Source organism: Mus caroli, chromosome 6 (assembly GCF_900094665.2).
Source record: "Mus caroli chromosome 6, CAROLI_EIJ_v1.1, whole genome shotgun sequence".
In the NCBI taxonomy this organism is placed as follows: Eukaryota; Metazoa; Chordata; class Mammalia; order Rodentia; family Muridae; genus Mus; species Mus caroli.
In genome coordinates, this window is record NC_034575.1 from 48,753,346 (window position 1) to 48,774,808 (window position 21,463).

The 21,463-nt window shown below is 44.3% G+C and overlaps 1 protein-coding gene across 7 annotated transcripts in view; it reads left to right on the forward strand.

Moving 5' to 3' along the window:
- Chn2 (chimerin 2) overlaps window positions 1–21,294 on the forward strand; it is a 259,486-nt gene extending 238,192 nt beyond the window's left edge. For 5 of the 7 annotated variants that reach the window (XM_021164052.2, XM_021164053.2, XM_029478202.1 and 2 more), the window contains 6 exons: window positions 6,197–6,281; window positions 10,134–10,307; window positions 12,882–12,959; window positions 15,679–15,816; window positions 17,531–17,636; window positions 19,557–21,292. In XM_021164052.2, coding sequence (XP_021019711.1) covers window positions 6,197–6,281; window positions 10,134–10,307; window positions 12,882–12,959; window positions 15,679–15,816; window positions 17,531–17,636; window positions 19,557–19,728 — 753 coding nt within the window. In that variant the 3' untranslated portion in view covers window positions 19,729–21,292. Of the gene's footprint in view, window positions 1–6,196; window positions 6,282–10,133; window positions 10,308–12,881; window positions 12,960–15,678; window positions 15,817–17,530; window positions 17,637–19,556 lie in introns of all 7 variants that reach the window. The other 2 variants (XM_021164054.2, XM_021164056.2) reach the window with 1 other exon arrangement.
- Window positions 21,295–21,463: the final 169 nt, after the last annotated feature.

Consider the following 21,463-nt stretch of genomic DNA (forward strand, 5'->3'; position numbering starts at 1 on the left):
TACCCTGGTTACAATTGAGGTAGCTTTGTATCATCATTCTCTTTACATCCTTCACAAGAAAAGAATGTGTTTCAATACCCAAGCCTACCCTCCCAGGCCCGAGTCCACTCTCCCAGGCCTGAACCCACCTCTCGAGGCTTGAGTTCACCTTCCAAGGCCCTCCACTATGCTGTTACACCTTGAAACATTGTCCCCACTTATTCATCCCCATGTGCTCCCACTCAACAGTTGTGTCCCTTCCCACTCACTGTTCCCTGTATGGTGACTGTCTATCTATATGTCAAAACCCTACACAATCACTTTTATCTTCTTTCTTGCAAGATTTGGTTATTCTCGCCATTCTCCTGGCCTGGAATGTCTCACACGTGCAAGTACATTGCCTGACATGTGATCATTTCGTTATCTATTTATCCTTGTAGATGACAAGGCCCTTGAACGCAGGGTATGCTTGCTTCCCTGATATCTTTCAACTTTGTATAGACAAGGACAGGGCAAGGTTCCAAGCAGCAATCTGCATGTGAACCAGAGATCCACAGAAATGATAAGGCGGTGGGAAGATCACAGGTGAATGTGATAGGATGGCTGTCCTACCTCCATCACCCTCCCGCACTAAGTGAGCAGCACACCGTCCTGAGGTGCACCTGTCACTGCTGGGTACCAAACACATCCTTCACAGTACACTCCAGGTGGTGGTATTATTATTTTTTTGATTTGTTCATATTATAGTTAGCAGCCAGAACATTTTGTAAATGTTCTGTGTGCTTTTTGAAAATCACATGTCCTTTGAATTATTGGGTACAAAGTCCCTTTCCTATAACTACATCTATCCATCAGGTTTTGTAAATACATGTTGAACTCATTATTATGGTGGAATTGTCAACGTTTCCCTTATAAATTTTCCCATGTTTACTTTAGATTTTTGAAACGGAGTTGTCATATCCGTATAAGCTCAAAGTGGTTATATCTTTCTGGTAAAATTTACTAATTGTTAGGCTGTTTTCATTGCTTAACATGCAAATAAGTGTACCTGACTATTATAATGGGTTCGCTTGGCTAACTAGCATTTCTGAGGTGCATCATTTTGGTTGTGATATTTCTCTTGGTATTATGTTTTGAGAGTGTTTCTTGTAAATATTTGTTAACTGGCATCTACAAGTATGTGTTTCCTGAGTGTGCTCACTAGAGAACTATAAATATTTTACAGATGCACACTGATTTCGTTGCTTTTCCTCTTTCTTACTTTTTATCGCCGTGATCAAATCTGTGTGTCATTTGTCCCCTGTGTGTATTTTTCTTAATGTATAGATTCTGTGCCTTTATTCTATATGCTCAAAAAACCCACTATGTGTGTGATTACTTAAAACATCCCTCAGCTAATAAATAGCTCTTCTTACATCTCCCAGACTCTAAGGCTCAGGGAAGGCCTCCGTTCTCTCCTGCGTTCAGTCCTTTCCATCTCCCACTCTATTCTGAAGACACTGAAATGGTTCTTCTTCGAGCTGATGTCTTACACAGGTAGAACTGAGGGGCTGGCCCATTTTCTTCCTCTCAGTCACCGCTGCATCCTGGCGGGAACTCCTTCCTCTGGTTCCTGCCCCGCTTAGAAGCATATCCCTTATCTCTTCCCATGAGGCTTGAAACTCCTCATTGTCTATCAGAAAGTATCAATTTACCCTTCTCTATAATCAAGTGGGTATGAAAGTTAGGCTCACGATGTGATGGAGTTATGCTATGACCTCTAATCTCATTTTTACTGAAGAAAAAGTCTGTCTTCGCCCTAAGTGCTATCCTTTTCCATGTAAGTGGCTTGGCTATGGCTCTGTCTTCAGGTCTCAGGTTTGAGCAGCTTTGCCGTAATCTGTGTTGAGATAGATTGTTTTTTATTTACTTTGTTTGGGACTCATTTCAGTTTGCTTAATCTGATGTTTCTGGGCCTTTTACTGATCCTGGAAAGTTTTAAGTATTCTTCTCTTTCAGTATTGCATCTGTCCATTCCTAACACCCTACCTTCTCACAGCTCCTTGGAGTCCTCATGCCTCTGTGTGCATTGCCCTGTTGCTGTGCATCTGCAATGACTTGTACCAAACCTATTGACAGTTCAACTTGCCCCTGTTCTCCATCTGCAGTGACTAATATCAATCCATTGCCCTGTTGTACATCTGCAGTGACTATTATCACTATTGACACTTCAACTTGCCCCAGTGACTTCTACCTTTTAAAAATATTGTCTCTTGAGGCCCCAACTCCCTGTGCTGTCCTCTTTCCTTGAGTGACATCATGGCCAAGTTTCTTCCTGTAGTACTGGGGACAAAAACTAAGACCTCATGCACGCTAAACTGCCACTGAGCTACATCCTAAGACGTCATTCACCTTTTATGTTTTAGCTCTTACTGTGCTTTTGTTGTTTTTTTTTATTATTATAATTTTCTTTTTGAGAAATTACACGCATAAAATGGAATGTGATCAGATTCCCTTTCCAGGGAATTACTGGCAGTTGATAACTATTGGAGATGGAAGAATCTCTCTTTTTTGAGGGTGTGGTCACTGGTAGATTTATCATACTCCAGCGATGACTCTGTACCCGTGGACTTGTGGCCAGAACTAACTGGATGGAGTGGCTTTTCCTTTGTTTTTTGAGATGGTCTTGCCCAGAGAACTTTGACCTTTCAGTTCTCCTTCTTCAGTCCCCATGAGCCACCAGGCCTGGCTAGCCAAGCTCCACCAGGCCTGNCTAGCCAAGCTCCACCAGGCCTGACTAGCCAAGCTCCACCAGGCCTGACTAGCCAAGCTCCACCAGGCCTGACTAGCCAAGCTCCACCAGGCCTGACTAGCCAAACTCCTTCACAGATTTTCCAATATTTTTCTCTGGATCTTGGTTTTCTACTTGTTCTTCAGCTCAGACTTAACCCTTAAATCTGGGTTCAATCTCCAAAGAGACTATACCTGACAAGGTCTCTAGTGTCTTCCCCATACCTAAATCAGCATCTAGTACCTCCCTAATAGGGTATCTTACCAACATTCAGCATGGTAGCCCACACCTTCCCTAAAGCAGTCTCTACCTGCTGGTTTCTGAAATGACCTTATTCTCTTGGTCATCTTTAAGTAGTGGGGAATGGAGGGCTGGAACAAGCTCTCTCTTTTTGCTTCCTGCCTTCTGCTCTCTACCCCTAATTCCTGTTAATTCATTTATTTGTCCAACTTAAAACATCACCTATTTTTTTCAGGCATGGCCGCATGCATCTCTACAGCCCCCACTCCTCCTCTAAGCAACCAACTTCATGTGACTTCCTGCTTGAACTAATACATTGGCATCAGAACATTATCTTTAGCCTAAGCCAACGCCTACACTTCTCCCCACAAGAGCATCTGCCCCACCTCATCAAATGGCATCCCCATCCCCCTGGTTCCTAGGGGGAAACCAGAGATCACCCCTCCCCCTCGAGGCCCACATGCATTCTCCCTCCCTGTACCTAAGTCAACACCTAGTAATGTGCAAACTGTACAAATTCTGTCTTGCAAACAGGCCTAATGTGGGCCCTTACCATCTCTCCTGCCAGCACACTGCTTTGAGCCTCTCTCATTCCTCAAGTAGACTATTAAGTAGTTCCCAAGCCTGCTCCATGGGAGACAGACACCCTCTCACCCGTGCTCAACACAGGTTCAGAATAATCTCTAGAAAGCATCACTTCTCTACTTCTAGCCCTCTGGGAGTACCTTGTTGAGCCTACTCCAAATCCACATCACAAAGGAAGTGTGAGATGCCCCCTGTGGCTTTCCTTTTCCTGTCTCCCCTTGTCCTCTCCTCCTCTCTCACCTCAGTCTTGAGTTGCCTAGTCACACCAAGCTCTTTTGTTCCTACAGCATCTCCATACTTCCTTTTGCCCCACTGTTCCCTGTCCTTCCCCTACAAAGCCCTATTCTTCTCCCATTTTACCTTCCAGGACCATCGTGGAAAGTGCCCCTCCCCCTTTCTCAATATAGGAGCAGCCCCACCTTTCTGCTGTAGCCCCCCTGTCATACCATTTCTCTTGTATCTTATCATTAATTTTGCCATGTGGTGCAACTTTAACAGTATTTTTTTATGATTTTTTAAAATTAAGTATTATCTTCATTTACATTTCAAATGCTATCCCAAAAGTCCCCCATACCCTCCCCCCCCCCCTCCCTTACCCACCCACTCCCACTTCTTGACCCTGGTGTTCCCCTGTACTGAGGCATATAAAAAAAAACTTGGTTTTTTTTTTGTTTTGTTTTGTTTTGTTTTTGTTGTTGTTTTTCGAGGCAGGGTTTCTCTGTATAGCCCTGGCTGTCCTGGAACTCACTCTGTAGACCAGGCTGGCCTCAAACTCAGAAATCCGCCTGCCTCTGCCTCCTGAGTGCTGGGATTAAAGGCATGTGCCACCACGCCCGGCTTTCAACAGTATATTAATAATCAATTTTCCTGCCAAAATTGACTGGCTCCTTTTGCACATTTTCTCGTTAAAACATTAATGATTGTTGAGCTCAGAATGTGTTCAGCTCTCAGTGGCTCATTTTCCTCAACGGTTCTTGTAGTCTGGAGTTCTGTGTCTGTGGGCCTAGAAATGAGTCATGGCAGTGGCCTCTGAAAATGCAAGTGCCTCATGGATTCTCTGCATTCCTGCCAGGAATGCTTTGTCGTGGGGGTAGGTTCATACCCGAACAGAACACTTCTCCATTTAGCTTCCAAGAGCAGAGGAGATCGGGCACATTCAGGGTGGTATGGCCATAAATGCACTTCTCCGTTTAGGTGAAAGCTATTTTTGAGACCAGTGTCACCATATTTTTCAGAACAGGAACAATGTCCTGGGCAACTCGATGAGCTAACATACCAGAAAGGCAATTATAGCATAGTTTTACTGCGCAGCTCCATGGCCATAGGCATTCCTTCATGTTCATTGCCATGCTTTCTCTTCCTCTTGCCATTCAGCCTCGCGTTCCATTGGAAGGCTGATTTGGCTTGCCACTATGTAGACATGGTTGCCAGCCTGTGTAGATGAACAAAGAAATTGATGTGCTGCTCCTGAATTGATGGACCACTCCTTTCTTCGGGAGTCTCAGTTCCGCAGCTTCTCCCCAGGAAGCACTCACCTTCCCGCACTGGGATCGTATTTGTTACATTGGTTTGTTTGTTTGTTTGTTAACTAAAAATAGTGTTCGTTGAAAGTAATCGTACATTGGCCTCCTAGCTTGTTTAAAATAATATTGTCTGTCTCACCTTACCCGTTCATTGGAGTTTAAAGAAGGTTTGAACAGGCTTTGTAACAACCCAATCCAGCCCCTTCTCACATAGATTCATGGCCTCCTCAGTACACGGTGAGTTTTGGCTCATCTTGGCCAGGCTCCAGAGCAAGGACTCCCCTCCTTCTGCTTGCGAATGTCCTCAGTGCTGGAGAACAGTTTTGCTTTCTGTTGTGCTGTGCTGTTCCATGCTATGCTATGCTGTGCTGTGTGATACCATGCTGATTCCTGGATTAATACATGATCCCACATCTGAATAATCTGACATAAGACCATTGGTATCATTTGGAAAATTTAACAGCTGGCTGAGACGCTGGCCAGCCAGGAGAACCTTCCAACTTGCTCACCTGAAGGCTATGGCAGAGCTGGCTAACTCTAGCTCCTGTCCCTAGGGAGAGCCACTCCACGGATCCATGAGCCTGAGTTTTTAGCCAACTCCTTTACTTTTTTAAATGATTTTTTTTCCTGGAAGTGGCCCAACACCTTGGAACCTTTTAATTATCCCCTAACCATGGCTTATTTATATCTGGCTGGAAATTCTACACCTAGATGGAGCAACTTCAGTAAATGTACACAGTAATTGAGTTCTTCTGCCCAAAACAACTTGCCTAGCTAAATGCAGGATGGAGTAACCTAGCAGCCAGCTTAGGCTATCTTGGGTTTGCACTCCCAGAGCCTCCTTGGGATTTGAGCCTCACCCATGGCTGAGGATGTCTGTAATCTCATTGTTCCCCTACCTTCTGCTCTTCCCGGAGGATGCTAGATCCATGGAGAGCTTAAAAGATCAAAGCCTGTCTCTGTCTCTTCCAGAGCAGTTTGCAACCATGCCTCACTGGATGGAAGAGCCCAGTGACAGAGCGTTGCTGCTGGGATTCCTGTCTGTTTCATGTTTGCCTCCAGGTGACTGAACCTTCTTTACTCTCTGTTTGGCTCACAGGTGCACACATTCCGGGGCCCACACTGGTGTGAATACTGTGCCAATTTTATGTGGGGGCTCATCGCCCAGGGAGTCCGGTGTTCAGGTAAACAGTAAACTTCCTCCTCTTGTGGTTATATCAAGTGCCATCTTGTTGGGTGGTAAGCACCCTTCAGAGCTAGGAACTGTACTCAGAAGAGCTCAAAAATCCAGCTTCCTTAAGGGCTCAGCGCCTCTCTCTGCTTGTTGGAGACACCATTCTAAGTGTCTGCAAGACTGAAACAGATCTTATGTTCATACAAGGGTTTAAAAAACAAATAAACAAAGAAATACACTTCTTTAAAATAGACCTGACTCTCCAAATGGGCAGTAACCCTTAAGAGGAAAGGGTTTAAATAGATTCTAATGGAATTGCATAGACTTCTACAATGCTGCACCTTGTTCCCACCCCACTTTACTATAGTAGATGGGACCTAGAAACAGGATGTGGGTGAGCACGGTGAGTGTGTGAGGCACGTCTCTTCACCATGCCCTGCAGCCTCACCAAAAGATTCAAAGGGAGATATGGTTGTCTCCTATTGAATGAACAGGAGATGGAGCCTAGAGGCAATGGCTGATTACCAGATAGTAAATGGTGAACCGCACATTTAAAAGCAGCCAGAATCCAGAACTCACATTCGGTACTTTGCCATAAGATCAATAGTGAAATTACCTCCTTTCTTTTTTAAAATAATGTTCTTCTTCATCCTTTGAGAATTGTATTCACTGTATTTTGATCACACTCATTTGATTTCATATACTTCAAGGTAGTTTGAATCCCTGTGTGTTTTCCATCTCAAATTGGATGCATACCCCAGCTGCAAATATCATGGAATGCATCTTTAAGACATGGGAAACAAAATGCTAAGGGTTGCCAGAGCAACCTGCCAGCTGAGCTTCCTCACTCACCCTGCCATGCTTTTCCTGGCACACACTGGTGCTGAAAGCAAGAAGAGCCGCCGCTGGGGTTGACGTGGGATGCTGCTCTGGGGCTGCTGCTCTGGGGCTTCTGCTCTGGGGCTACTTGCCTCCTTTCTAGGCCATGGCAAACAGAGTCAGCTGAGGGCTTCCACTGAAGGGTTCCTCTTTCCCGTGCTGCCCACTTAGCTCATGGGACCACACATCCTCTGGGTTCCTTTTTACCTGGAAGGTGCTTTCTCAGCTCCCATTCTATAAGCACAGCCACACCCAATCAGTGCCTAACTGGTATGTGATACTTCCAGCTTTCCATCCTGGGTCCCAAGGCAAGCCCAGCACAGAAGCAGCCTCTCCCAGGTGTTCTAATGCCCTCCTGAACACAGGACAAACAGACCTGCAAGCTTCACAAAGCACCTCACAGCTTAAACCCCGATAGTTCTGGTCAACGTCGTGCATTGCTCTGTGGTTGTTAGTTTGGTCTCTCTAGATTATACCTACCAAAAATATCCCTTGTCATTGATATTATCCAGTTTCAGCAGGAAATTAGTCCAAAGTCAATATTATGGAAACAGAACTCTGGGCTCTAGTTAGCTGTCATCAGCAACTTTCCCTAGGATGGAAGGGCTCTGAGATTTTTGTTTTTCTGTTTCTATTTTGTTTTAAATGAAATATACTGTAAGGTTATATAGTAAGTTTTCTCCAGTGGTTACTTTTTTATTTATTATTTCCCCCAAAGAGCAGGAAGACTAGAAACTGGTCATTGATAGGCAAGGGCACCACCACTACAGACCTCAGTTCTTCATGATGCATGGAGATAGATATTTTTTAGGAACCAGATTTTCTTTGGGTGCATGGAGTTCTATTAGTTTATAAAACTTCACATTTTATATTTGCTATGAAACATCCTAACTTTTATAGGATCTGTGTTCTATGTAGACTACAGGTCTTTAAGTTTGTAGGAGAATTAATCATAGAATCGCAATGTCTGTATCAGACACTTGCAGCTCATGCTCACAACAGCATCACTCACCATGGTGGACAAGTACAGAGAACCTGAGTCCACTGATGGACAAACAGGTAAGGTGGCATAGGCTCGAACTGTGGTGTTCATCAGTATTATGAAAGGCAAGGAGCCCAAGCAAAGTGCAAAGGAATACAGCTGTTAGAATCCAAGTAGAATCCCCTGGCTCTCACTGCTGGGGAGTGAGCCCAGGGCGCGTGTGTGAACCCTAATGAATGCTGCAACGTGGATGAGCTCGAACGACAAGGTGATCCATCTAACAGTCCATTCACATGATTACAAATCTGGCATGAATCTGCTCACACCAAGTACCTAAAACCATCAAATTCACAGGCAGAGAGACAAGGTCTCCTGGGTGCTGGGGGTGGTGGGCTAGGGCTTGCTGTTTAGCAGGCATCAATTTGTAGCTTTATGGAAACAAACAAGCTTTTGAGGCAGATGGTGGCTGTACCTCAAACAATGTCCTTAATCCCACCGAACACTCAAACTTCAAAATGCTGAAGCAGCCAGATCTCCTGATAGAACCAGACTGGGCTATGTAGCAAGCTCCAGGCCAGCCATGGATTCACAATGAGGCCCCGATTCCAACATATAAACAAATATATAAATAAAAAACATTAATGGCTAAAATGGTAAATATACCTGCTACAATTTAACAACAACAACAAAAACCCTCTAAGGTTATACGGTGAAGTAAAATTTACTAATAAAAGAACAGCTGGGTAGACCTCTGTGTCTCCTATCCCTTTGCCTGCTGTATTTGACTTAGTGGTGGCACAGTACGAGATTGGAGACACTGTATCTATTTGACCTTCATGATCACCTGGTGCTGGTGTAATTCCCACTTTGTAAACCAGGATCCCAAGAAGAAAACCAAATTCTGGTTAACTTGGTCCAAATTTACATCTGCTAAGTAGCTCCATCAAAATGAAACTGAATTTGCACTTGGATTTAGTTGAATTTCATATGCTGACTAAGCTAAGACTGTTAGAAATTTTCCCTTTGAAAGGAAGAGCAGAGAACTGAGCCAAGAAAACCTACCTGGGCATCATGACTGGTGTCTGCTTGGAATTCTGTACCTGTCAGACCTTTGAAACAATTGACCACAATATTCACTATTGTGCGTGTATCATAGATGTATGGAAATATTATTTTCATACGTAGGGAAAACAATATTCGAAGATACTCTAAGTGCACAGCTCATTCACATCGTGGCATTAAATTTTCACTTTCTGGAATGCAAACTGTGTTTCCTGATTGTGGATGCCAGCTGCTAACAAGACTTTTAATTTGTGTGTTGAACTTAAAAGCACCTTTTTGGCTTTGGCCCTGGAATATAAGCTTTATAAATAATTACTGTAATCATCACATTACAAGGCATTGTCGTCAAATATCAGTTCTCCCATCCTCCCACCCGGGTTCAGTTAGACGTCACTTCCACTATGTCAACAGTAAAGCAAGTGCAAGAGGAATGAGCCCCCCCCCCCCCACACACACACACACCTGCCAGCAGGAAAGACAGCAATAGAAACTACAGGCTGCTCACCAGGAAAGCCAGACCGAATACAAGTCAGGAACTCTTCAAATCAAAGACCAGACATTCCTGCAAACAGAGCAACTCTGTATCTCAAAAAAAAAGTATCAATAAGGGCACAGCCTAGAATGAGCCATGACTATCTCCGAGAACCTATGCCCCAAATACTGTGGGAACTTACTAGCAAACCTAACCTGTGACCTCACTATCTCAGGAAGGTTTCCCGTTCTTCTGGCCTGGAAAATTTCCAAGAGGACTGTGCAGTCAGAGTCAAGCTGAATCTGATATTTATCTGGTGGATATCTTTATATCTCTTGGTGGGGTGGGCATTCCGGGGAAGTCCACCCAACCCTTGGGTACTGTAGTATGCACTCTGGCGGCATATAGTTTGTCTTGGGGTTTGATGAAGGGACCCAGTGAAGCTAATGTGGCTCCCTTGTTCGCAGATTGTGGGTTAAACGTACACAAACAGTGCTCCAAGCACGTCCCCAATGACTGCCAGCCAGATCTCAAGAGGATCAAGAAAGTGTACTGCTGTGACCTCACCACGCTTGTCAAAGCTCACAACACTCAGAGACCCATGGTGGTGGACATATGTATTCGGGAAATTGAAGCAAGAGGTTTGGAAAATACTCTCTACTGTTGTATTTATGTTATATTAATTATATTACATTTACTGTATTATATTGTATTAATTTAGTTTTTTATTTTTTAATTGAGGAAACTGACTCATTTTAATGCCCCCTTTAGGACAATGGCTTGCATACACACAAAAGGCACATACAAATAAATACACTATAGCCAAATAATCACGTCGAATTCCACTCCTGTATAAGCCATGCATGTCCACATTCTGCAAATGTTTGCTGAACATTTACTATAGGCTAGATAGCAATGATCTGAAAGTCTCTATTCTCAAGCTCAAGAATCCATACTGTAGACTCATTCGAAGAGTCAGGGGGACAAGTAAACACATGACTGTACCCTAAAACTCCACAGAGGAAGGGGTCTTCAGCTTGTTTGAGGACCTTCAACAAGGGACAAGGGACTGGTTCCCGTTTGAATATGCTTCCTCCCGTGTGCCCCAGCAGCTGGTGAGGAGATCAGACCAAGTCTATCGGCATGAAGGACCTGGTGCATGCCCAGTATGCAGAGAGCATCGTGTGCTCTTTCTTTCTACTTCATTGGCATGGCCAAGTGTTTTAGTTACCGTTGTAAAAAACATTTAACGTCAAATCAGGGGTTTCTACTCTGCCTTTGCTCGTTCAGTTCCCAGATAAGACACACAACTTTTGTATTTATAATAAGCCTTATGCACTAGAGCTGGGCAGATATTAACCCTCTGTTATTGGTATCTATTTCCCTATCAAGAACCCTGAGTTATAACAGGCTATATTCTTCACACACTGCTCTTAACCCTAAGTTTTTTCATAACTCACCTACCCCATGGTGACTTCTCCCCTCTCCACTACCTTCTCCCTCTCTCCTTGTGGTCCTTCTCTGACCCCAATCCTGGGAACCCCAACCCCACCTCTATCTTCTGCCTAGCTATAGGCACCTTTATTCCCCAATCAGGGATAATTTGGGGAGCAAGATTATATAACATCACTTGAGTACATGGGGATTCTATCATCTCTGGGGGGCAGCTAGGCTTTGTGATGGACTAATATTTAACATTACAATATATAGCAGAAAAAAAAAACCCTAAACCTCAACAAGTTACTTTTGTTGTTGCTGTACCAAAACGCCAGACAACAGCCACTGGAGGGAGGGAGCATTTATTTTGGCTCATGTGTTGAGAGTATAGTTCATCGTAGGAAGCCACGGTCAGAGAAATGTGGCCCGGCGGGTCACTCACACTGTGTCTACAGTAAACAAAACAAACACCACAGAGAGGTGAATGCTGGTACTGCGGATACTGTTCTCAAACAAAATGTTTCATTAGAGTAAAGGGATAGGAGAACGGTTAATGGAGGATGGCTGGCAGCCTCTACTGCTCTGCCAACTCTAGCCCATCGCTTGGGACTGCCTCTAGATGTCCTTTTCCCTCTATAAAGGAGCTGAGTGCCTACAGCTGTGTATTCCTGTAAACTGCTACGACCTCCCCCTCTGGCAATGCCCGTGCCATTCTTGCAGAGATGAGCTTGCATGACCGCCTGGAACAGAGTGGCACACTGGTTTTTATCATGTGGGTCGTTTCCAGTTGATCAAGAGTCACTACTATCGAAGCATGCCTATCTGAGAGCAGAGATGAGATTAACTAAGGATGTCTGCCATGAGACAGTAGAGCCTCATCAGACGGTCCCAGGGAAGAGCAGAGGCACCCATCCCTTGTATTCAGTACAGACCCTGGTTACTGGCAGATATTACCATAAGAGTAGAAATTTAAAGCCAAAAAGTGTGTTATCAAGAGTTTGACAGAACAGCTGTTTACTTGTTTTTCCGTAGCTCAGTTTTGACACCAGTTCAGTTTAGGCATTTGGAATCTGAAACTTGATCCTCTAATCCTGTTGCTGTTTTCATCGTACATGACACCCACTGGGTGAAGGAGAGCGAGCTAGGTTCAACCTGTGTCCAACACATCAGTATAGTTTAACAGGCAGACATCCTCTTTCTTACCTTGATTAAGTTTTCAGACTATTAAATAGAATTGAACTTCACTGCATCTGTTTATATAATTAGCTATCTAAAAGCAGAATAAATCAAGCACACTTAGCATATTATCTTATCTATGATTTAACATGAAATGTTATAAATTTTAGATTTCTCCAATGAAGTCAGGATAATCTGTGCCACATACACTCAAGGGTGGCTATGTCCAATACACCAAATAGCTGAATAAGTTGCCAGGCAGAAAACTGGGCTCTGGCTGCATCAGTAAAGTAGGTGTGCAGAAGTGATGAACAGAGGTAGTTAGAGAGACCCTCAGATCTCAAGTCACTTCGTAGCCAGGAGGAAGAACTGGTCTCCACTGAGATGCCCATCTCCACCAGTCAGATGGAGACAGGCGCCTGTGGAGATTGGCAGGAAGATTCCAGGGTCTTGGACAGCAGGGCGGGAGGCATCAATCAGATCACTCGGTGCAGCTATAACATGAGAGTGACTTTATTAGATACCACGGGAAAGCAAAGTTGAAGTCTCCTCCTCTCTCTTGCCACCCCCACCCCCACTTGACCCCCACCCCCAACCTGCAGGATTAAAGTCAGAAGGGCTTTACAGAGTCTCTGGATTCACAGAACACATTGAAGATGTCAAGATGGCGTTTGACAGAGGTGAGTGCGAACTGTCTCTAATGCTATCTTATCCTGGTACCCTCTGTGCTAGAACAGGAGCTCACTTAGAGTGGAAGTAGGGTCTGGGAATTACTGAGAGTCACCCTTCAGAAAGTACAGGAAGCATCCTTTGACGTTCTGTGGAAGAAGTGTTTCCTTAGAAGGGAGACAGGTCAGCTCACAAGGAAGAGTGTGTAAGGGATGATTGGAATGGGCAGCCTGTCCACACACCACACACATCAGAGGATGCAGCTCAGTTCAGGATCTCACTCATCAAACTCTCCTCTCAGAGCTCCGGAGAAGGGAGCTGGGGATGAATGCATGGAGACAGGAGTTAAGTCCTCTGTCTTTTAGGGACACACACCGCACAGCAGCCTTGTCTCTTAACATCATACTGTTCAATTGCCTATCATATCTGCTATACATTTGCCATCTTGGTTTGTGCTTTTATCTGTTTCATAGCTTCTTTTAAAATGTGGAACCAAATTTGCTTGGGCATTTATGCTTTAAATTCTCCATGTAAAATGTGTTAATAGTCCCCATATGATTGAACAGTGTTTATCTGAAAAAAATCTCACAACCTGTTTGTTAAGTGAAATGGATTGATGTTAATAGTAAAAGGGGGTTGGGGATCGAAGGAGAACACAGAGCATAGAATCAACTAATCAGAGCCCCTAGCTGCTCACGGAGGCTGACGTGGCAAGCATGGAGCCTGCATTGGTTTGTGCTAGGTCCTCTGTATATGTGTATGGTTGTTAGCTTGTGTTTTTATAGGATTTCTAACAATGAGGGTAGGGGTGTCTCTGACTCCTTCACCTGCTCTTGGGACCCTTCCCTTCTATGGAGTTGCCTCGTCCACCCTTGATGTGAGAGTCTGTGCCTGATCTTAGTGTATCTTATGTCATGTTTGGTTTCTATCCCTGGGAGGCCTGCACTTTGCTGAAGGGAAAGGGAAGAGAGGATCCGGAGGAGAAAGGAGGTGGGGGAGGAGCTGGAAGAAGTGGTGGGAGGGGAAACTGAGATCAGGACGTATGGTATGAGAGAAGAATGAATGATATTTTTAAAAAGGAAAAAAGAAAAATAAAGAAAAACATGACTTAAGGCTGGCAAGATGCCTTAGTGAGTGAGCACTTGCCACCAAGCCTTACAACCAGTGTCCAGCCCCCTGACACATGATGGGATGTGATCTAATCATGTCCTACATGTCCCCAGACTGTCATTCATGTACCATGGCACAGACAGGCCCCCTAAAAAGAAACATAATTTTACAAAACAGAGTACTTCAAAGTGCTGGGAAGATAGGCTCGGCAGATAAGAACACTTGGTGCACAAACATTAGGATCTGAGTTCAAATCCCCAGCACTCATGTAAAAATCTGGGTATGGTCTCATGTGTAAACAAGTTATATATTTTAGCTAGCCTGTATAAAAGACACACAATCCTGGTACATACACGTGCATATACTGTATACGCATACATGTATATACCCTGTACACACTTACCACACACACACACACACACACACACACACATGATGCCTTAGGAATGAGCATAGCATTGTATTTCCAAGCTGATAGCCTAGATTGGGCAGGTTGTGAGCTAGTCTAGCTTGCATCCCAGCCATGTGTCCCTTGTTACTTGCTGTTTGAATCTAGTCCAGGTTATTTCTGGTCCATCTGCCTATCTTCAGGATCCACTTCTCCTGGTCACGTGTTAACAGTTCATCTCCTATCCTTGCATCTTCTTCCTCTCTCCGTCACCTTTTTCCTTTCCCCTTGGTCTCTCCTGAGATCCCCTCACTCAATCCTCAAGTCAACTTTTCTCTCTCTACTGCTCAGTCACAGGCTCTATTCTTTTATTAACCAATTAACTTTAAGTTGGGGAGCAAGGTTTATATAGCATCACTCGGTGTACATGGGATATGTTCTTTGGTGTAACCAGATCGTGAGGGCTAGTATTAGCATTTGAATACATACAGTACGAGGCCAACCCCAACATTCAAGAGTGCCTGTGACCTCAACACTGTGTTATTATAGGAAGATAGCTGGGGCTTGAGGAACACCACCCTAGTTCCTGATTCCATGCGGGCACACATGTTCATACATTGTGCACACACACACACACACACACACACACACAAAATGCCTTGAGAATGAGCATAACAATTGGCAAGGAATATAATTGCATCTATGCTATGAGCCAGGGTAGGAAGGGTCAAATTCAAAGAAATCTCAGCAAGCCTAAAAAAGACCTTAGAAACCAACAGTTGCTGTATATGATCTTCTAGTCCAAGGCCAAAGAACACTGGCAAAGAAAAACAAAGATTTAAAATCATATAGCCCCAAAACTCATGTTTTGTTATGACATTTTCATACATGTGTATCATCATATGTCATTTCTCTGGTGCTCTATTGTGAAGCCGTGTATCCGAAGTAGCCATTGCTATGATACATTTCTGTTGGGCTGTTAGTAGGGGCTGGGAATCACGGAAGTGCTTCTAATCTACCCTGCTGCACTCTTGTCTGTATGCACTCTTCATAGCCTGTGCCACTCCCCCCAGGTCCTCTCTGTTACCCCAAGACCCTAACATTATTTATTAGGAGCTGAGAAGGTGAGACCGAGACACTGAAGCTTGCCAGGACGTGTTCTATGTTGGATCTCTTTTTCCTGTCCCTTGTTTAACCTGGTGAAATAAGATCTAAGTGAGGCTGTTTTTCAGATGGTGAAAAGGCGGATATCTCTGCCAACATCTACCCAGACATAAACATCATCACTGGAGCCCTGAAACTGTACTTCCGAGACTTACCCATCCCTATCATCACATATGACACCTACTCCAAATTTATAGAGGCAGCAAGTAAGTACAGAGAACCTTAGGCCTCCTGATCTCAGGAGGATGAAAATCTTCCAAGATTTTTATGAGCGTTGGCTTTGTCAAGCAGGGGCACAGAAGTGCAGCAAATAGAAACCTAGCCGGCACTCACCAAGTCCCCCAAGTCCATACTCGCCCAGCTCTACAAGCAGGAGCTGAGAGCCAGGCAGCTCTGTCCCTCATGCTTTCTCCCTATTTCCGGGACACTGACACAGGCAGACCAATTCAGATATTTGCTGAAAGTACATTTCTATAATTTAAAAAAAATGGCATTCTCCAATGAAGGACTCGTAAACCATTGCTGCCCATTGTGCAGAATCACACTGTGAATCAATTAAAACCACACCCAAGCTTTGCCTGCTCATGCCGTTCAAGGTTAATAGAAGTAGTCAGGTGTAGAGCTGCATGTTCATAACACTTAAGGGGGTGGAGTCCGGGAGATCTGGAGATCAAGGCCAGCCTGGGTAATATCGTCAGACCTTGGGTTAAAAAGACAGACTTGTGTTAAAATGCTAGATAGCCAAGTGTCAAGTACTATGCGAGGACCACTTGTTGATATCTTCTAGTTGATTTTCTTAACCCATCCCATGAAGTAAAGATGATAATCTGATGTTAGAGGGTGGACAGCTATCGTGGAGAACTGTCCTGACATTTCCATGAGAGAACCATCAGCATGTATCTTCCATCACTCAACAGTTGACCTCAGCCGTATCCAGTGCTGACCAATAGAGCCCACTGCTCCTGGGAGAGCAGGAGGAAAGGACATGTCAAGAGAAGGGGCCACACTTTGCCTGGTAGCAGGCAGTGACAATGTAGATGCTCAGATGCTGAGACGCATGGGAGAGAGGCCAAGCCTTCTCTAAGGAACTTCTTTTGGCTTTGTGGACCATCGTGTATCTTTAAAGGCATCAGCATACTTGCATAAGTTGCCTGACAGGGTTTCCTGGCAAGGGCATGTTCAGATCCATGCACAATGGATTCTCCAGATGGACTGTGGTCCTTAACCCCTAAAGAGACCATTCTTTCCTGGGTTCTGGTGGTCCTAGGTAGAGACGGTTCTAGCAGCCGAGTACAACTGTCCCAGGAGGGATGGCAGAAGGACTTTCCTTGAGTGCCTGCCAATACCTGTCAGTGGCCCAAAGTCCACACACTCTTCCTGCCATTGTTAATGTGCCTAGTATCTGCTTCTCACCGAAGGTTGCATATGAGGTTAACCCTTGCAGTACCTTTGTGGAAATGCCTTTACTTATGGCATTGTTGATTGGTCCATCTGCCAATGTGCTTGCACTGAAAAAAAATGTATTTGATACAAAGGTCTGGTAGAGAAAGAGTCACTTGCCAACTTCAAGGGCACACTACCACATGAGGAAAGTAGAGCTTTGATAGATTCAGCAGGTCAGGGCCTTGCTCAGGAGGGCAACACAAACTGCATATACCACCAGAGTTAAGAATTCTATAGGACCCTTGTTCCTATAGAGTACAATAGCCAACTGCTTCGCAGATGTTCATTTAACTAATGAATGATCAACCTCAGCTCCTTCTGGAATGAGATGAGATACAAGGAAACTGAGTGAAAGAGTATTTGAGACTATATGAAGTTGTAAGATGCCCCATTTGCATGCAAAGACAAAGAAATCAGACTTCCCAACACCCATCTGACTGTTGGTGTCCAGTATTGTTGATTGTACACTCTCTGTAGAAATCTCCAATGCGGATGAGAGGCTGGAAGCTGTCCATGAGGTCCTGATGCTGCTGCCTCCTGCCCACTATGAGACCCTGCGCTACCTGATGATCCACCTGAAAAAGTAAGCCAACACCTCCATCCCTGACCAACCCCTGATCTGCCCAGGGCAAGAAGGCATTAGGAAACCCCATGGAGAGTATGTAGAACATCTCTTGGTTGGTACAGTGTGGTTTCTAGAAGCTGTGATTGGAGCTAGCCAAGGAAGGGAGTATCGTTCCCTATAAAGGAGACTCCGACTACTCCAGAAAGGCCAACAACTTTCTCTTTGCGAAGTGTGGCTGTTCAGCATGAGATGTAACCTGGGCTCCCCCTGGACCACAGCTTCTGTATGCTGACTCTGGGGAAAACCTCCCCAGAAGATAGCTCAGTGATGCTGGTTTCCTAATCACAGCTGATTTTTCATCTCCAACTGATCAGCATCAGTTGTCCCAAAAAGAACAGAGGTTTCACTTCAGTGGTGCTGGTCCCTTTTGAATCACAGCCGATTCTTCGGCCCCAGCTGACCAGAACTACAGTTCAAACTATTGTATGGACAGCTCAGACAGTCTTTGCTTCCTTCTGACACCTCCCAAGCCAGGCCTCCATCATCTTCACTGTTCTCAGAATTCTTCCAAGATCGCACAGAATACACCCCAGTAAGCTTGGAGCACAAAGTTCCAAACACTTCATGGAATCTGTTAGGACAGCACTCCACTTTTGAGTACTCATGTCTGCCCTAGTTTGGTTTCTATGGCTGTGATAAAGGCCATGACTAAAAGCAGCTAGGGGAGGAAAGGTTTTATTTGGCTTATGTTATCATGCCATACTCCATGATGAGGGAAGTCAGGGCAGGAACTCAAGGCAGGAACATGGAGACAGGAACTAGAGCTGAGGCCATTGAGGAACTCTGCTTACTAGTGGAACTACGTGGCTTCCTCGGGCTCCTTACTTATACAACCCAGGACAGCTCAGGGACGGTACTGCCCACAGTGAGATAGATGGGCCATGTCAATCACCAATCTAGGAAATGCCTGAAAGGCCAGTCTGCTGGAAGGAAGCCTTTTCTCATTGTGGTTCCTCTTCCCAGAAGGAAGAATGACTTCTTTCCTGTTTGTTTCTCAGCGGTGGAGCATGAAAATTATTCAAACTGAGTTTACTAGAGCCAACATTAAGTGGCTAGTTTGAATCTGCTCCAGGGGAATAGAGAGCCAGGCGTTGTCTCTGCACAAAATCTAAGTACATTTTTAACACGGCATAATCTTTCTAGAATTTAGTCCTTTTTTTTTTTTATCAGTGATGAGCATTCAAAACACAAAATTCCTGAAGGCAAGAATCTAGAAAATCATTATTCATTTCATAAGGAAACCAGTTAGGGCTTATTAGATTTCCCCCTTAAAGCCTCTTTGCTGCTTCTCTTGATGCTAGTCCAACAATAATGATGGCTCTGTACCTCATCCTTTGGGAACCAGGCATAATAAACAATGGGCCTCCAGTCTGGCCACTTTCCAGCCATTCTCCTGCCCCGTGATAATAGCCAGGGTCTTTCTAAACACATAGCAGCCTGCTCTACAAACAGTCTTTCTCCTATGGTACAGAGCCTGCCTGCGCTCAGCCCCTCTCCAGTGTGTAGACACTAGGAAATGGTGACAAAAAGCAGACTTCCATATGAGACCCATGAAGGTACCAGGAGTGACCTTCTGCCCCTTCAAACGGATATTCCTTAACTAACAGTTGCACATTTCTTCAAGAAGGACAGATTGCCAATCCTTAATGTTCACAGTTGGTTCTAGTAAATCATTTCCTTCTACTGGCCGAAGGCAGTATCGACAGCTTAAAAAAGAAAACAAGTCAGAAAATTACCCATTAACGAATGTCTTCCTGCTATTCTTACTCTCGATTTTTGCACGCTCCTGACCACAGAGATGAGCTCAGGCCTGCTGTGAATAGCTAGTATCTCAGTCCTTCTGAAAATCTGCCTGAGGTCTCTGTGCTTGCCTTCCAGGGTTACCATGAATGAAAAGGACAATTTAATGAATGCCGAAAATCTGGGGATCGTGTTTGGGCCCACCCTGATGAGACCCCCTGAGGATAGCACCCTCACCACCCTCCATGACATGCGGTACCAAAAGCTGATCGTGCAGATTTTAATAGAAAACGAAGATGTTCTGTTTTAAGCCACCAGGGAAGTGAGCTGATAGAGCTAGTGGAATAAAAACGTTTCTCACACTTGATTTGTTTATTCAAACAAGTGGCAGAATTTCCTGGACCACAGTGGATCGCAGAGTTGGGGACTGTGTCTCCCGCCTCCACGTGAGAGCAAGGGTGAGGGTAGGAAACCCCTTACCTTGGGTCTTTTGCCGTGCCTCGTATGTATGTCTGTTTTGCTGGAAGAGTGATTAATAAATCTTTCTTTAACTTATTAAAAAAAAAACTAGACTTTTAAGCTTCAGTCTTAACAGTAATAAAAGGGAACTTAATTCATAAAGGTACTTGGTACAGTATGCATTTCCCACCTTCAAAAAGAGAAGACAATTCTATATGTTAAATGTTAAATGAAACCTATATTGTAAGATGTATTTTATTTTAGCTGCAAGAATGTTATTTTATTTTAGCAAATAGAATCCAATGCAGTGCATTGGTTATGGCCCTGTACCTTGTGCCCTTCTCGCTGTGATGCCTGGTGAACGTTGACCGTGAATGCAGTGTCACCTTGACATACCTCTGTCCCGATGAGTTCTTCCATGAGGGTTCACCCCTCCTCGTGTCCCTGCTCTTCACAGTTCCTGCTCCTCAGCACTGGCTTTTCTGCTGTGAGATAGTGTATGTTCATAGTGTTTCTAGGCTGGTCTGAGGCATCCACCAGTTTCCTTTCTGTGAGCATTTTGTGGCTTCCCAAAGGATGTTATGGAAGTAGTCATGGCCTCTCCATATCTCCTGTGTACATCCTATAACATGCAGTGTGCACTGCTACACAAAATGACTTGAGGACACTGGATGCAGCTGGACCATATCACAGAATTAGCACTTTCCTTCTCCTCAGCCAGGCCCTTGAGACTGATGCCAATGGCAAGTTGAAATTCTTTGCCGCATTTCCATATGGATGAATCACGAACCTTTAGGATCATTGTTGAATCTTGTTCTTTACTTTCGTTTTATAAACCAATTATTAAATTATGAATAAATAAGGTTGGTTTCTTTTAATCAAATGTTTTTCCTTCATAAAAGTTGCTCTGTATGGAAGATAATTTAACATGATTTTATTACTAGAAACACATTCTGTCGGTTATATTTATCTTAGCATGAGATTTCCACACCAAGATCTCTATATTTTGTAACATAGGCAAAAATATTTAAAACAGCAAAAACTGTACATTTAGATTTTTAAAGCCAGTGTCTTTCCCTTGATTGTCTGAGATGACCCAAACACTGACAAGTCTTGCTTAGAGTGCCCAGAAGAAAACTGCCCTGTTACAGTGATAGAGACTGCAGAAGTGGTCTATTAGCCTCCCCAGGCCCTGCGGGCAGAATCGTGGCATCTGGGGCTCAGTTTGGCTTGCTCTCTGCTGTTACTGTCCCTCATGACTGTATAGATTTGTTTGTTGTGGCTTCTGTTCTTCTTGATACTGTCAATAATAATCTGGAAATGGTTTTATTTTGTGAAGTGAGCAATACTTTGTAATTTATGACAGTGTAATGGAAGGAAAACCATTCCATGTATTAAATACTCTGTCCATCATTTTGGAGTGTGTCAAGGGAGTTGTATCTGGGGCGGGGCGGGGGGGGCAGGGAAGGAGATGAGACTTTTCAAAACGTTGTTTTCATATACATTCGACAGTGGGTTCTATCTTACCAAGTGACAAGATGTAGGAGGACCTAGGAGTCCCCAACTCATCAGAGCCACCCTAAAGA